The sequence below is a fragment of the Aotus nancymaae genome, unplaced genomic scaffold (genome assembly GCF_030222135.1).
Source record: "Aotus nancymaae isolate 86718 unplaced genomic scaffold, 86718_ANA_hifiasm-v0.15.2.pri h1tg000010l, whole genome shotgun sequence".
Classification (NCBI taxonomy): Eukaryota; Metazoa; Chordata; class Mammalia; order Primates; family Aotidae; genus Aotus; species Aotus nancymaae.
Genome location: NW_026988421.1, coordinates 65,451,502 through 65,465,123, shown reverse-complemented (window position 1 = coordinate 65,465,123; position 13,622 = coordinate 65,451,502). Strand labels below are relative to the sequence as shown.

General features: G+C 48.4%; 1 protein-coding gene across 31 annotated transcripts in view; it reads left to right on the top strand.

The window, feature by feature from the left end:
* CAMK2G (calcium/calmodulin dependent protein kinase II gamma) overlaps positions 1-13,622 on the top strand; it is a 62,587-nt gene that overhangs the window by 39,601 nt on the left and 9,364 nt on the right. For 8 of the 31 annotated variants that reach the window (XM_021676335.2, XM_021676327.2, XM_021676343.2 and 5 more), the window contains 3 exons: positions 8,081-8,113; positions 10,568-10,636; positions 11,820-11,864. The exons of 3 other annotated variants lie outside the window; for them this stretch is intronic. In XM_021676335.2, the coding sequence (XP_021532010.1) occupies positions 8,081-8,113; positions 10,568-10,636; positions 11,820-11,864 (147 nt within the window). The remainder of the gene's footprint in view (positions 1-8,080; positions 8,114-10,567; positions 10,637-11,819; positions 11,865-13,622) is intronic. 20 more of the 31 variants (XM_064374325.1, XM_064374320.1, XM_064374330.1 and 17 more) reach the window with 4 other exon arrangements.

Below are 13,622 nucleotides of genomic sequence, written 5' to 3'. Positions count from 1 at the left end.
ACTTGGGAGGTTGAGGTGGGAGAATTGCCTAAGCCCAGGGTGTTCAAGCCTGCAGTGAGCCAAGATCGAGCCACTGTACTCTCCAGTCTGGGTAACAGAGCAAAACCCTGTCTCAAAAAAAAAAAAAAGATACCTGCTGTGTCCCCAAGAGTTGGGAAGGCAAAACTTAATCCACCCTTGAAGGTGTTCACAGTGGGAAAGACACAGGGCAGCTACTGGTTCTGTGCAGTCTGCTGAGGTCTCGGGGAGATGTGCACCGGGCAGGTACTGGACAAGCAGACAGATAAGCATCCAAACCAGAACAGAAATCTTTGGAAGGAGATGGCCCAGGAGTTGAGCTTGAGGGACTAGCTATATTTTGCTGGGTTAAGGAGAAGACAGGAGGGAAGGGATATTCCAGGCAGAAGGAAGAGCGCATGTGAAGATACACAAGGTTGAAACAGCTTGATGATTCTGGGAACTTCAGTATCTTCTTTATGGCTGAAGGGAAGAGCAGTTGCATAAAATGAGATCTGAAATAAAGCAGTGACTGCTGAGGTGGCGGGGAGAGGATGGATAAAGGCACCATTATGGAACAGGTTTTTTTTGGTTAGTTTTTTTTTTTTTTTTTTTTTTTTTTGAGATGGAGTCTTTCTCTGTCATCCAGGCTGGAGTGCAGTGGCATGATCTTGGCTCACTGTAACCTCTGCCTCCTGGGTTCATGTGATTCTCCTGCCTCGGCCTCCTGAGTAGGTGGGATTATAGGTGTGTGCCACCATGCTGGGCTTATTTTTTGTATTTTTAGTAGAGAGGGAGTTTCACCATGTTAGCCAGGATGGTCTTGATCTCCTGACCTCATGATCTGCCTGCCAAGGCCTCCCAAAGTGCTGGAATTACAGGCTTGAGCCACCATGCCTGGCCTCCCTTTTTTTTTTTTTTTTTTTTTTTTTTTATATGGAGTCTTGCTCTGTTGCCACGCTGGAGTGCAGTGGCACTATCTTGGCTCACTGCAACCTCCGCCTGCTGGGTTCAAGCAATTCTCCTGCCTCAGCCTCCTGAGTAGCTGGGACTACAGGTGTGCACCACCACACCCAGCTAATTTTTGTATTTTTCACAGAGACGGTTTCACCATGTTGGCCAGGATGATCTCGATCTCTTGACCTCGTGATCTGCCCGCCTCAGCCTCCCAAAGTGCTGGGATTACTGGCATGAGCCACTGTGCCTGGCTAAGAAACAGGTTTCTAGCTGAACTTTGTAGATACTACTGGTAAAGATGAAGATCACGTGCAGCCACATAAGATTAGCCCAAGGAGCCAGCTAAAACCATGCACATCCAGAGCCCAGCTTGGAATTCACATTCTGGAGACCTTGGCTAGGAGGCAGAATCTTAATTTCGTGAATCCAAAGGACATGAATGTTTAAGAGTCTGGTAAAGGCAAAATTTTGGGATTCTGTGTTAAGTAAAGGCTAGAAGAGTTAGCAAAGGAAATGGAGGAAGAACAGAGAGGTGGAGGAAGAATAGACATGTCCAGCAGCAGCACTTCCAGGAATGCTAAGGACCAGAGCTGGGCAGACAGATCATTAGGTAAGAGGCTCTAAATGAGGACGTGTGGGGAACCTAGCCCTGTGATGCATTATGTGCCTGACCCAGATATGTGCTCAGTAAATGAGTTTTATGCCACATTCTTTTGAGAAAAGAGCTTCAATATCATGGTGGGACCAGAGGCCAGTGACCACCCAAAATTAAAAGGCCAACCGCATATTCACAGCAATTGTGATGGGAGGGGTTAATATTTTTATTGAAAGAGTTTTTGTAACAAATAATCCCTCTTAAAACCCAGTAGAGGGCCGGGCACGGTGGCTCAAGCCTGTAATCCCAGCACTTTGGGAGGCCGAGGCAGGTGGATCACGAGGTCAAGAGATCAAGACCGATCACGAGGTCAAGAGATCGAGACCATCCTGGTCAACATGGTGGAACCCCGTCTCTACTAAAAATACAAAAAATTAGCTGGGCATGGTGGCACGTGCCTGTAATCCCAGCTACTCAGGAGGCTGAGGCAGGAGAATTGCCTGAACCCAGGAGGCGGAGGTTGCGGTGAGCCGAGATCGCACCATTGCACTCCAGCCTGGGTAACAAGAGCGAAACTCCGTCTCAAAAAAAAAAAAAAAAAAAAAAAAAAACCCAGTAGATAAGCCAGGTGCAGTGGTTCACGCCTGTAATCCCAGCACTTTGGGAGGCCGAGGCAGGCAGATCACTTGAGGCCAGGAGTTTGAGACCAGCCTGGCAAACATGGCGAAACCCTGTCTCTACTAAAAATACAAAAATTAACCGGGTGTGATGGTGCACGCCTGTAGTCTAAGCTACTCAGGAGGCTGAAGTAGGAGAATCACTTGAACCTGGGAGGCAGAGGTTGCTGTGAGCCAGGATTATGCCACTATACTCCAGCCTGGTGGGCAGAGCGACCCTCTGTCTCAAAAAAAAAAGAAAACAAAATCAGTAGTTAGGTGATCAAAGAAAATAAACTGACAACCTGAAAACAAGGAAGTAGAACTGGATAACAAATGTGGAAAAATTTCCAGCCTCACTATTATCAGAGAAATGTAAATTGAAGCAAAGTGCCATTTTGGGACTCCCTAGTCAGTGATACTAGTGAAACCAGAGCGGTCTTTTCTAAAATAGCCTGTGTGTCAGAACCATAAAAATTACTCTTTTACCCTGTAATTCTACTTCTGGGAGTTTTTCCTAAAGAAATAATTCAAAATAGGGAAAAGCTAAAAGCAGAAAAATGTTCAATATGACATTATTTATAACTGTGAAAAGATTGGAGTCTGGGTACAGTGGCTCATGCCTATAATCTTTGGAGGCCAAGGTGGGAGGATTGCTTGAACCCAGGAGCTTGAGACCAGCCTGGGAAACATAGTGAGACCCCATTTCTTAAAAAAAGAAAAAAAAAAATTAGCCAAGCATGGTGGAACATGCCTATAGTCCCAGCTACTTGGGAGGCTGAGGTGGGAGGATTGCTTGAGCCCAGGAGGTTGAGGTAACAGTGAGCCACGATCACACCACTGTACTCCAGCCTGGATGACAGAGTGAGGCTCTTTCAAAAACAAGATTAGAGACAATTTCAAAAGTCAGTAAGGAGCCAGGCACAGTGGTGCATGCCTGTAGTCCCAGCTACTCAGGAGACTGTGGCAGGAGAGGATTGCTTGAGCCCAGAAACTTGAGGCCAGCTAAGTGATATAGTGATAGCCTTCAGCTCTTAAAAATGTTTTTGAATTTAAAAATAAAAAGATTTTTATAAAGCAAATAAATGGGCCAGCTGCAGTGGCTCACACCTGTAATTCCAGCACTTTGGGAAGCCAACATGGATGGATCATCTCAGGTCAGGAGTTTGAGACCAGTCTGGCCAACATAGTGAAATCCCGTCTCTACTGAAAATAGAAAAATTAGCCAAGCGTGGTGGTGTGTACCTGTAATCCCAGCTTCTCGGGAGGCTGAGGCAGGAGAATCGATGGAACCTGGGAGATGGAGGCCGCAGTGAGCCAAGATCACGCCATTGCACTCCAGCCTGGGCAACAGAGCAAGAAAGACTCTGTCTTAAAAAAAAAAAAAGCCAATAAATGACTAAATAATTATGGGAAATACATTTAATAAACCATTAAAAAGTTAATTTTCGGCCAGGTGTGGTGGCTCACACCTGTAATCCCAGCACTTTGGGAGGCCGAGGTAGGTGGATCATGAGTTCAAAAGATTAAGACCATCCTGACCAATATGGTGAAATCCCATCTCTACTAAAGATACAAAAATTAGCTGGGCATGGTGGCACGCGCCTGTAATCCCAGCTACTCGGGAGGCTGAGGCAGGAGAATCAGTCGAACCAGGTTGCAGTGAGCCGAGATCGTGCCACTGCACTCCAGCCTAGTGACAGAGCAAAACTCTATCTCAAAAAAATAAAGGAGTACATAAACTATCATCTAAATTTGGTTTGAAGAAACGTGTTTGTAGATATTTATTCAGTATATAATATGTGGGGAGGAAAAGGACTAGAAGAAACCCACTGAAGTGTCAACAGTAACTTCACTGGGTAATGGGAATTTGAGAAACTTTTTTTCTTATACATTTTTCTGTATTCTACATTTTTCATCTAGATTGTGCACTACTGTTATCAGAATTTTTTTAAATACTATTTTTTTTAAGTAAGGCATAATGCCAGGCATGGCAGCTCATGCCTGTTAATCCCAGCTACTTGAGAGGCTGAGGTGGGAGGATCACTTGAGCCCAGGAGGTCCAGCCTGGGCAACATAAGCAAGATTCCATCTCAATTAAAAAAAAAAAAAAGAGGTAAGGCATATACTTGTATATTATATCTTACGATGATATCTTTTTTTTTTTTTTGAGACAGGGTCTCTCTGTCCCCCAGGCTGGAGTGCAGTGGTGCAATCTCGGCTCACTCCAACCTCTGCCTCCTGGGCTCAAGTGATTGTTCCACCTCAGCCGCCCGAGTAGCTGGGACTGTGGGCATGTGTCACCACGCCCAGCTGATTTTTGTAGTTTTAGTAGAGACAGGGTTTCGCCACTTGGTTTTGCCTGTTGCCCAGGCTGGTCTTGAACTCCTGAGCTCAGGTGATCCGCCTCCCTTGACCTCCCAAAGTGCTGGGGTTACAGGTATGAACCACCATGCCTGGGCAATAATGACATCTTAAAAGATTGAATTTTTAAAAAAGACTGGAAGATTGCTAGGAGTGTGAGTGGTTTTCCCATACCCCTTCTCTGTTTTCCAAATTGCTTGTATACTAGCTGAAGTCCTTTTATAATATGAAACAGGTAAATAACAACTAATATTGTGGCTGCACCAAAGGGGCAAGAAACAAAAAGGAGAGGACAAAGCAGGATGTGCGGAGTTCAACCTTTCCAGGCTCTCCTGAAAGTGAAGGTTTTGATCACTGTTAGGAGGGAGGCCTGAGGAGTTCTCATACAGTCTTGAGCTTTCACCGTCATGGATTCTTCTTTTGATCTGTCTTCCCTTCCCAACTCTGCTTTCCTCAATTCCTACGGCTTAAGCGTCCATAGGGCGATTTCTTTTTCACTGTTCAGAAGCTTTCTGCAAGATGTTCAAAATACTAGCTTTGGTTTGAGCAGCTAGTCTATCTTGTGCTCTTGATTTGGGGGACTTAGCTTCTATTTAGATTTCTTTGAAAGTGGATGCCAGTGACCCAGGGTCTGTGGAAGAGTAAGAGCCACTTGTGAGGACGAGACCGAAGGGACCACAAACTCAGATCCTGAGAGTGTAGGACAACTCGTGCCTTCTGCTAGTCCCAGGCCAGAATGGCCATCCTGTCTTTGAAAAAAAAAAAAAAAAAAAGTAAGAAAAAGGGAAAGGTTATAGTTATTTCCCTAAGTACTATATGAATTATTTCGTTTAGTTATGAGAAAGAGGTTTGAACTCTTTTCTAGCTTAACATTTTAAATAATACAGAGTTTTTAAAGTAAAAGTGAGATACAATTCTTGAGAACCCATCTGGCATTTAGCCAGGCATGGTGGTGTGCACCTGTAGTCCTATCTACTCAGGAGGCTGCAGTGGAAGGATCCCTTGAACCCAGGAGGTTGAGGCTGCAGTGAGCTGTGATCATGCCACTGTACTTCAGCCTAGGCAATAGAGCAATATCTTATCTTTAAAAAAATAATAATAAAAAGATCTCACATTTAGACAATGTGGTAGTGTGCTGGTTCTCAGGGAGCCCAGCTACGCGTGGCTAAGGGCAAATCCCTGAAAGAATGGAGAGGGAAATTGAAAAATGTTCACTAACCTGAGAAACAGTCTTTGGAAAAAGGTGATCTCAGGTTCTCATGCAAGACAATTTGGGAAAAAGAGAGGCAGGAGAAAGCTGAGAACTTACTCACCATTGGTCAAAAATCTGCTTTAGGTCAAGATTCTGCAATGGCCTTTGACAACATGCCCCTGAAAAATCACCAGAACCAAGACTGGGCCTGGTGAGTGAGTGCCTGTGCAGAGTTCTTGCTGCTATGATTCAGTGCAAGTTAGAAAGCTGTGCTCTTCTGTAGCCTGGGAAAAAACCAAAGTCAGAAAACCCGGCTCAACTCAGCAAACTTTCCTTGCCTGTATGCTAACTGTAAGGCATGCTGCTAGGTACTATGGAAATTCCAAAGATATATAAGATAAGAACCTTCCCTGAAAGCAGTAACTCTTTAGTTGGGTAAAGGGATAAGGAGGTACACACACACCTACCTTTATCATATATATATGAATGTAAGGAAACTCCCATTTTTTGATGGATAATTTTAGAAATAAAATATCATATTTGAGTATATTTAAAAGGCCAATTTAAGGCCGGGCACAGTGCCTCACGCTTATAATCCTAGCACTTTGGGAGGCCAAGGTGGGTGGATCACCTGAGGTCAGGAGTTCAAGACCAGCCTTGCCAACATGGCGAAACCCTGGCTCTACTAAAAATACAAAAAATTAGCCGGGTGTGGTGGTGGGTGCCTGTAATCTCAGCTACTCAGGAGGCTGAGGCAGAAGAATTGCTTGAACTTGGGAGGCAGAGGTTGCAGTGAGCCGAGATCGTGCCACTGCACTACAGCCTGGGCAACAAAACGAGACTTGGTCAAAAATAAATAAATAAATAGGCTGGGCGTGGTGGCTCATGCCTGTAATCCCAGCACTTTGGGAGGCTGAGGTGGGTGGATTGCCTGAGCTCAGGAGTTTGAGACCAGCCTGGGCAACACGGTGAAACCCCGTCTCTACTAAAATACAAAAAGTTAGCCGGGCATGGTGGCATCCGCCTGTAGTCCCAGCTACTCTGGAGGTTGAGGCAGGAGAATTGCAAGAACCCGGGAGGCAGAGGTTGCAGTGAGCGGAGATCGCGCCACTGCACTCCAGCCTGGGCAATAGCAAGACTCAATCTCAAAAATAAAAATAAAAAAATACATACATACATACATACATGCATACATAAAAGGCCAATGTAAAAGAGGCCTAACTATGTTTAGATTTTTCTTTTCCTTTAGATCTAATATTTGTAGCCTCTTTCTTTTGTTTATAATACATCCCTGAAAATGTTTTCTAAAGAATGCTGGGCCCTTGAGGGCAGGAACAGTTCATCAGCTCTGTCTACTGTGCCTGAAACAGCCCTCAGTGTTTGCTGGGCATTGTCCAATGAATGTGCAAAAGTTGAACAGACAGACATGTTCCAGGGGGACCTTACCCCCAGTGAGCTAATTATGAAATTCATAATTACTCTTCATCTTTTAGACGCAGTCTTCTGGGATATATTTTTAGTGTTCCACGTGGTCTTCATCCTGATGTGTCTGTTTCACATCTGAACATAAAGTTTGTGAGCATCTAGTTGAGGCTGAGGAATCACCGCTTTCAACATTCCCTGTGGCTTACATCCCTGCCTTTTTATGATCACTATAGTTTTAATCACTGGCACTCCTGTGTTTCCATTTCCCACGAATTGCAAATTGCAATTAAAAAATTCAAATATTTTAAACAAGTGTGGCTATACCGACAAAATAAAGGAGGCCAACATTTAACTGTAGGTTATTTTCAAAAGCTCAGCATCTTGATCTAAAAAGTTTAGGGGTGCAGCAAAGTCAGAAGTCAAATTTTATTAAAGCTGAGGACAGCCTATGGTAGCTTTTGCTTTTTCCCTGGTGGCTGCTCCCTTGAACTTCAGACAGTTCTGGTAATGAGAGAAAATAAATAACATTACAGGGTGAGCTAACTATGAACCCAGATCTGTAAATTTGTAGCAAAGTGTTACTTACCCTCACAGACTTGTGACTTAATCTCCTTAGGAGGCTTTTTCTGAGTGAGGCTGAGACATCTCTATAAGATACTAAATCTGTGTCTACAAACCTGACTGCAAAAGAGTTTTTCCCTCCTGGGGTCTGGAGGGTGTGAGTGCTGTCGGTCCACGTTCTGTTTAACCCTCTGGTGCTGGTCTCCGGGTTTCCCTCCACTCTTTTCTCCCTGATGCAGAGCCCACGCTGGTGCGCTAACCTGCAACGTCTCTGTGCTTCTCTTCTTACCTCCTCTCTCCCCTTCTCTTTCCCTCTTGCTATGGTGTGTCCAGAAAAGGAAGTCGAGTTCCAGCGTGCACCTAATGGTGAGCCTTGCCTGCCCACCCATCGCCCACTCCATGCTGCCTGCGCCCGCCTGCCAGCCACGCAAACCTGTTCTGCCATGTGCGTGTGCCTCACTCATCCTCACTGCATGTCTGTGCTGTGTGGGCAGGTGTGGCCTGTCCTGCCAGGCGGGGGCCATTACCCAAGGTCACCCAGTGGCCTAAAAAGTGGGCATTGGAAGGGGTGGTATGGCAGCCCCTGCTGTGGAGCTTCGACAGCCCCCAGCAGCCCAGGGTAGGACATGAAACTGGTAGGGACTTGGGGCCAGGTGGCAAGCAAGGGAGAGACCCTCACTCACTGTTGCTCAGAAGGAGAGGCCCTGCTTCCTAGGCATGAGCGGCTGCTTCTTACAGACTGGCAGCTGGAGGGCAACTGTGTGGTGGGCAGAGGGGCTGGTTGCAGGCTCCCACCTGTGAGTCTCGATCTCCTGGCTCTGCCCCCGTGCAAATCCCATTCTCCAGTTGTGCCCAGTGTTTCATCCTGCCCACCGAGCCCTCAGGGGGACAGCTAACTCATCTTTCTCACGGGACACAGGGCACCAAGGGGGTCTCAGGGCACCAAGGGGAACACAGCAGCCTGAGTCATTATAAAACCATCCATTAAAACCAGAGGTGGGGCCACTTGGGTGACATCCTAGCCCTCCGCAGGTTTTATGGGCACCCTGGAGTCTTTGCACCCTGTGAGGGTCTTAGCCTCAGCTGGGATTTACAGCCCTCTCTAACCAGCCCCAAACAGGTCAGCATCAGTCACTGAGCTAGGTGGGCTTTGCTTCTTCCTGCTGGGAATGGGAGACAGCAGAGCTCCTGTGAGTTTAGACCCACCGTCGCACTACTCCTGGGACTCCTCTTCTCTAGCCTGCCACGGTCTGTGGAGTCTTGTTCGGTGGAGTCACTTGGTGCCTGGCTTGAGGTTCCATGCCTAGACTGGGTTTGGGGATGTCTGAGCCATTGACAGCAAGCTGGCGGTGGATGGCTTCAGGTCTGGTCCAAGAGGCCTCCAGGCAAGTAGGATAGTCAGAATGCTTTCTGTGTATGTCTTAGGAGAGAAGACACACATTCTATCTGTTGATGTATCAGCTGTGCCCTGTGCAGGGACAGCAGCCACACATTTGTCTCACTGCCTGTTGAAGAATTCGAAGGCATCAGGTTGCGCCTCAGTGGCCCCCAACCCCATTGGACCTCAGTGAGATTGAGTACGCTGGCTAGGTAACTATCAGAGGCAGAGAACATCACATGGATATGGCTCCCTGCCCTGGAGATCGGCCTCCTTCCTTCCTTCCATCCTCCCTTTGCCCCTCCCTTGTTGTGCCCTCCGTGTAATGTTTTTGTTTGTTTGTTTTTGTTTCTTTGAGATGGAGTCTTGCTCTGTCACCCAGACTGGAGTGCAGTGGCACAATCTCGACTCACTGCAACCTCCGCCTCCTGGGTTCAAACAATTCTGCCTCAGCCTCCCGAGTAGCTGGGATTACAGACACCTGCCACCATGCCCAGCTAATTTTTGTATTTTTAGCAAAGATGGGATTTCACCATGTTGGCCAGGGTGGTCTTGAACTCCTGAACTTAGGTGATCTACCCACCTTGGCCTGCAAAAGTGCTGGGATTACAGGCGTGAGCCACTGCACCTGGCTACCACCATGTAGTTTTGAAAGGCAAGGATATATCCCTGGTGGTCATGGTGTTATTGGGAATGTTGGCCTGTGCATGGCCTACTCTGTCCTGGGTGCTGGATTCTGGGTCTACAGCCACAGCCCTGCTGGGTTTCACCTGCCCCTCCTCAGAACACTGCCCTTACTTCTAGCCGACCAGCTCTAAGATTTGTCAGGCAAAAAGGTGAACAGCCCAGCCCTGAATATGCTCCCTGGGGTCAGTGAATGCATTTTGTTTCTGAAATGGACTTCCACCCCCATCCTCTGGACACCATCTCTTAGGCCAGGTGTACTTTCTTTTCTCCTTCCTCTTCGTTTCAGGCTTCAAGCTGGTGTTGTAAGAAGGAAATACAGGTGCTGGGTTGAAAGGGCAGCAGGAGACTGCCCACCGATAGGGGACCAGAGTTTCTGAATTTTGTTCTTTCTTATAAACTACCCCCCACCTTTCCCCTGTACAGTGGGAGGAAGATCTTGAACTTCTTTGGGTCAGATGTGGATTGTGCAATGACATGGCACCTGGCGTAAGCAGAGATTTCTGGAAAGATGCTTTAAAACAAGTCTTTGGGCTGGTCCCACCTTGAGGGTGCCCCCAGAGCCAGGTCTCTGGGCCCCACAAATACTTCCTTCCTCTGATCATCTCTAGCCATCGCTCCCATCTGCACAGCGTTATGGAGGCCACCTCAGGCCTAGCTCCTCCAGGCCAGGCCAGGGGGCAAGGGAGGTCTGGGAGTTGAACCTGAGTGGCTTTGGGGACTCTGGAGGAACTAAACCATCTGTTTTCTTGTCTCAGCCACAGAGCAACAACAAAAACAGTCTCGTAAGCCCAGCCCAAGAGCCCGCGCCCTTGCAGACGGCCATGGTACCTCCTGTCTACGGCTTCTCCGCCTCTGCCCCCAGCTGCTTCCTGCCCCTTCCCTCTTTCTCCTCTGTGCCCCCTCCCTGGCCTCCTGGGCCTGTTCTTTTCTTGGTACCCATAGAGCAGGCCGCTTTGTGTACTGCCCTGCAGGCCCCTTCCCCTTCATTGTCCTGCCTGGCCGTGCTCCATCCCGCATGGCAGAACTGCTGCTCCTGCTCCTTTCGCTGGTCGGGGGAGGAGTGATCAGGGCTCTCTGCTGAACCTCCCAGGCCCGGGCCAGGACCCCCAGTGGGTCTGCTATGGGGGCTGGGAAGGTGAATTGCTTAGGAAAGGAGAGGGTAGGAGCTTTCTTGGAACCTGAACATCAGTTCTTGGAGGCCTCATTGTAAAACCTGCCTCCTCCTCTCCTTTGCAAAGCCAGGAACAGGAAAGAGGGCTGGGGTCCCCACCTCTGGATGTTGCTGAGGTCTCTGGGCTCCTGGAGCGCCTCGTGCTAGCTGAGTTCTCTCTGGGCTCCTCCAGGGGTTCTTTGTGCTCTTGGAGCTCCCTCTGCTAGTGATGGCTAACTAGAGAGTCAGCAGGGGGGTGACTGGGAAAGACGGAGGGGTGATGGTGCCTGCTACTCCCCTCCTTCCTGCAGACCCTTGTGCCGCCTGATGTGGTGATGGGGCCAGGAACTAGGGAAGGCAGAGGGTGGGCACAGTGAACAGCTCTCTGGGCTCAGCTTGCTGAGGGGGCCTCGTGTCCTGGCTCTTTCTGGGAGACCTCCTCATTCTTCTCCCCATATTCCTGCCTTGCACACTCCCCATGATGAACACTGAGCTGTGCCCTCAGTCCCACAGCTCCTCCAGTGTACCTGCCCCATGGGATCCCTATGTGAAAAGAGCCCTCAGAACCGACAGGAATCAGGGACAGAGGCCCTCGTCCTCTCAGCCTCCTGGCACCCACCTGCACCTGCCAGGCCTCTCTTTCTTACTAGCCAATGCTGCTGCCAAAATCCAGGGCTTTCCAAGCTGCCCAGGACCCCAGTTGAGCCAGGACGTTTTGTCTTCTGGAGATGGCTGGTGGGCAGGCCTCAGTGGTCATTATAGGGTCTGCAGGGGTCATGGGGTACAGGTGTGGCTCCTCAGGGAAGAGCCATAGTCTGTCCCCAAGTCGGAAGGGTAATTTTCATCTTCTCTCACAGGAGCCACAAACCACTGTGGTACACAACGCTACAGATGGGATCAAGGTGAGTGGCTCCCGAGCCTGTCTCCTGCTTTCCAGGTCATCAGGAGACAGGTCAGCTCGGTCCCAGGGGTCTACATGCTGCACCCTGAGGCTGAGATGTTTGCAAAGGCTTGGCTGAAGGTAGCCTGTGCCCATAGTTGCTCCTGAGGAAGGGCATTATACCTTACAGAGCCCAGGCTCTGCAGGCACACAGACTTGGTCTGAATCCTGGCCCTGCATATTATTATCCTTTATCTGCAAATTGGGGATGATAATAATAGAATCTTCCTCCATATGTTGTGAAGTTTAAATGAGAGTAAATGTTCACCAAAAAAAAACCAAAACAGGCAAGAGCATTACTAGTCCCTGGAGCGTTCTTCATGGCCTGGTCCCTTTGTACCCTTGGTGTTTTCACCAGCATTCCTAAACATCTCTTGAGCCCAGACACCATCCATGGCTCTGGTTTGCAGAGGTGACAAGACAAATTCCCTGTTCAAACGGTGGGTGCGAGGGGAGGCAGATAAAAAACCAGTAAGCAAATAGATAAGATTGGCCTGCTATGGCTCACACCTATAATCCTCACACTTTGGGAGGCCAAGGTGGGTGGATCGCCTGAGCTCAGGAGTTCCAGAACACCCTGGACAACATGGTGAAACCCCATCTCTACTAAAATACCAAAAATCAACCAGGTTGGTGGCACGTGCCTATAGTCCCAGCTACTTGGGAAGCTGAGGCATGATAATTGCTTGAGCCCGGGAGGCGAAGGTTGCAGTGAGCTAAGATCACACCACTGCGCTCCAACTTGGGCGAGACTTCATCTCAATAATAATAAGATAAAATCTAATGGCAATAGGTAATCTGAAGAAAATGGCACAAAGTAGAGAGAGGGCCAGGTGCAGTGACTCATGCCTATAATCCTAGCACTTTGGGAGGCTGAGGCGGGCAGATCACTTGAGGTCAGGAGTTCAAAACCAGCCGGGCCAACATGGCGAAACCCTGTCTCTACTAAAGATACAAAATTTAGTTGGGGATGATGGCACATGCCTATAATCCCAACTTGGGAGGCTGAGGCAGGAGAATCGCTTGAACATGGGAGGCAGAGGTTGCAGTGAGCTGAGATCATGCCGCCGTTCTCCTGCCTGGGCGACAGAGCGAGACTCTGTCTAAGAAATGAAAAACAGAAAAACCCCACCAAAGTAAAGAGAGAACAGGGCCTTGAATTAAGTAGTCAGGAGAGGGCTTCTTTCAGGAGGTGATATCTGAGCTAAAACTTGAATGGTGGGTGGGAAGGAGGTAGCTTGGCCAGCTCTGGGGGCCAAGTGCCCTAGGCAGAAGGAACTGAAGCTGTGGTATGGCCTATGTAATCAAGCAGCGGGAAGAGCTTGAGTGAGCTGGGGAGAACCGTAGGAGAGTGATGAGGTTGGAGGCCCTTGTAGCAGTTTGCATTTTCTTTCAACAGTAAGGAGAAGCTATTGGGAGTTCTTAGCAGGAGTAATAGAATCTAACTGACACTTTAGAACATCAGTCTGGCTGCATCATGATCAAGAACTCTAGGCAGGGCTGGATGCAGTGGCTCATACCTGTAATCCCTGCTCTTTGGGAGGCGGGTGGATCACCTGAGATCAGGAGTTCGAGACCATCCTGACCAAGATGATGAAACACCATCTCTACTAAAAATACAAAAATTAGCTGGGCATGGTGGCATGCGCCTGTAATCCCAGCTACTCAGGAGGCTGAGGCAGGAGAATCGCTTGAACCTGGGAGGCAGAGGTTGCAGTGA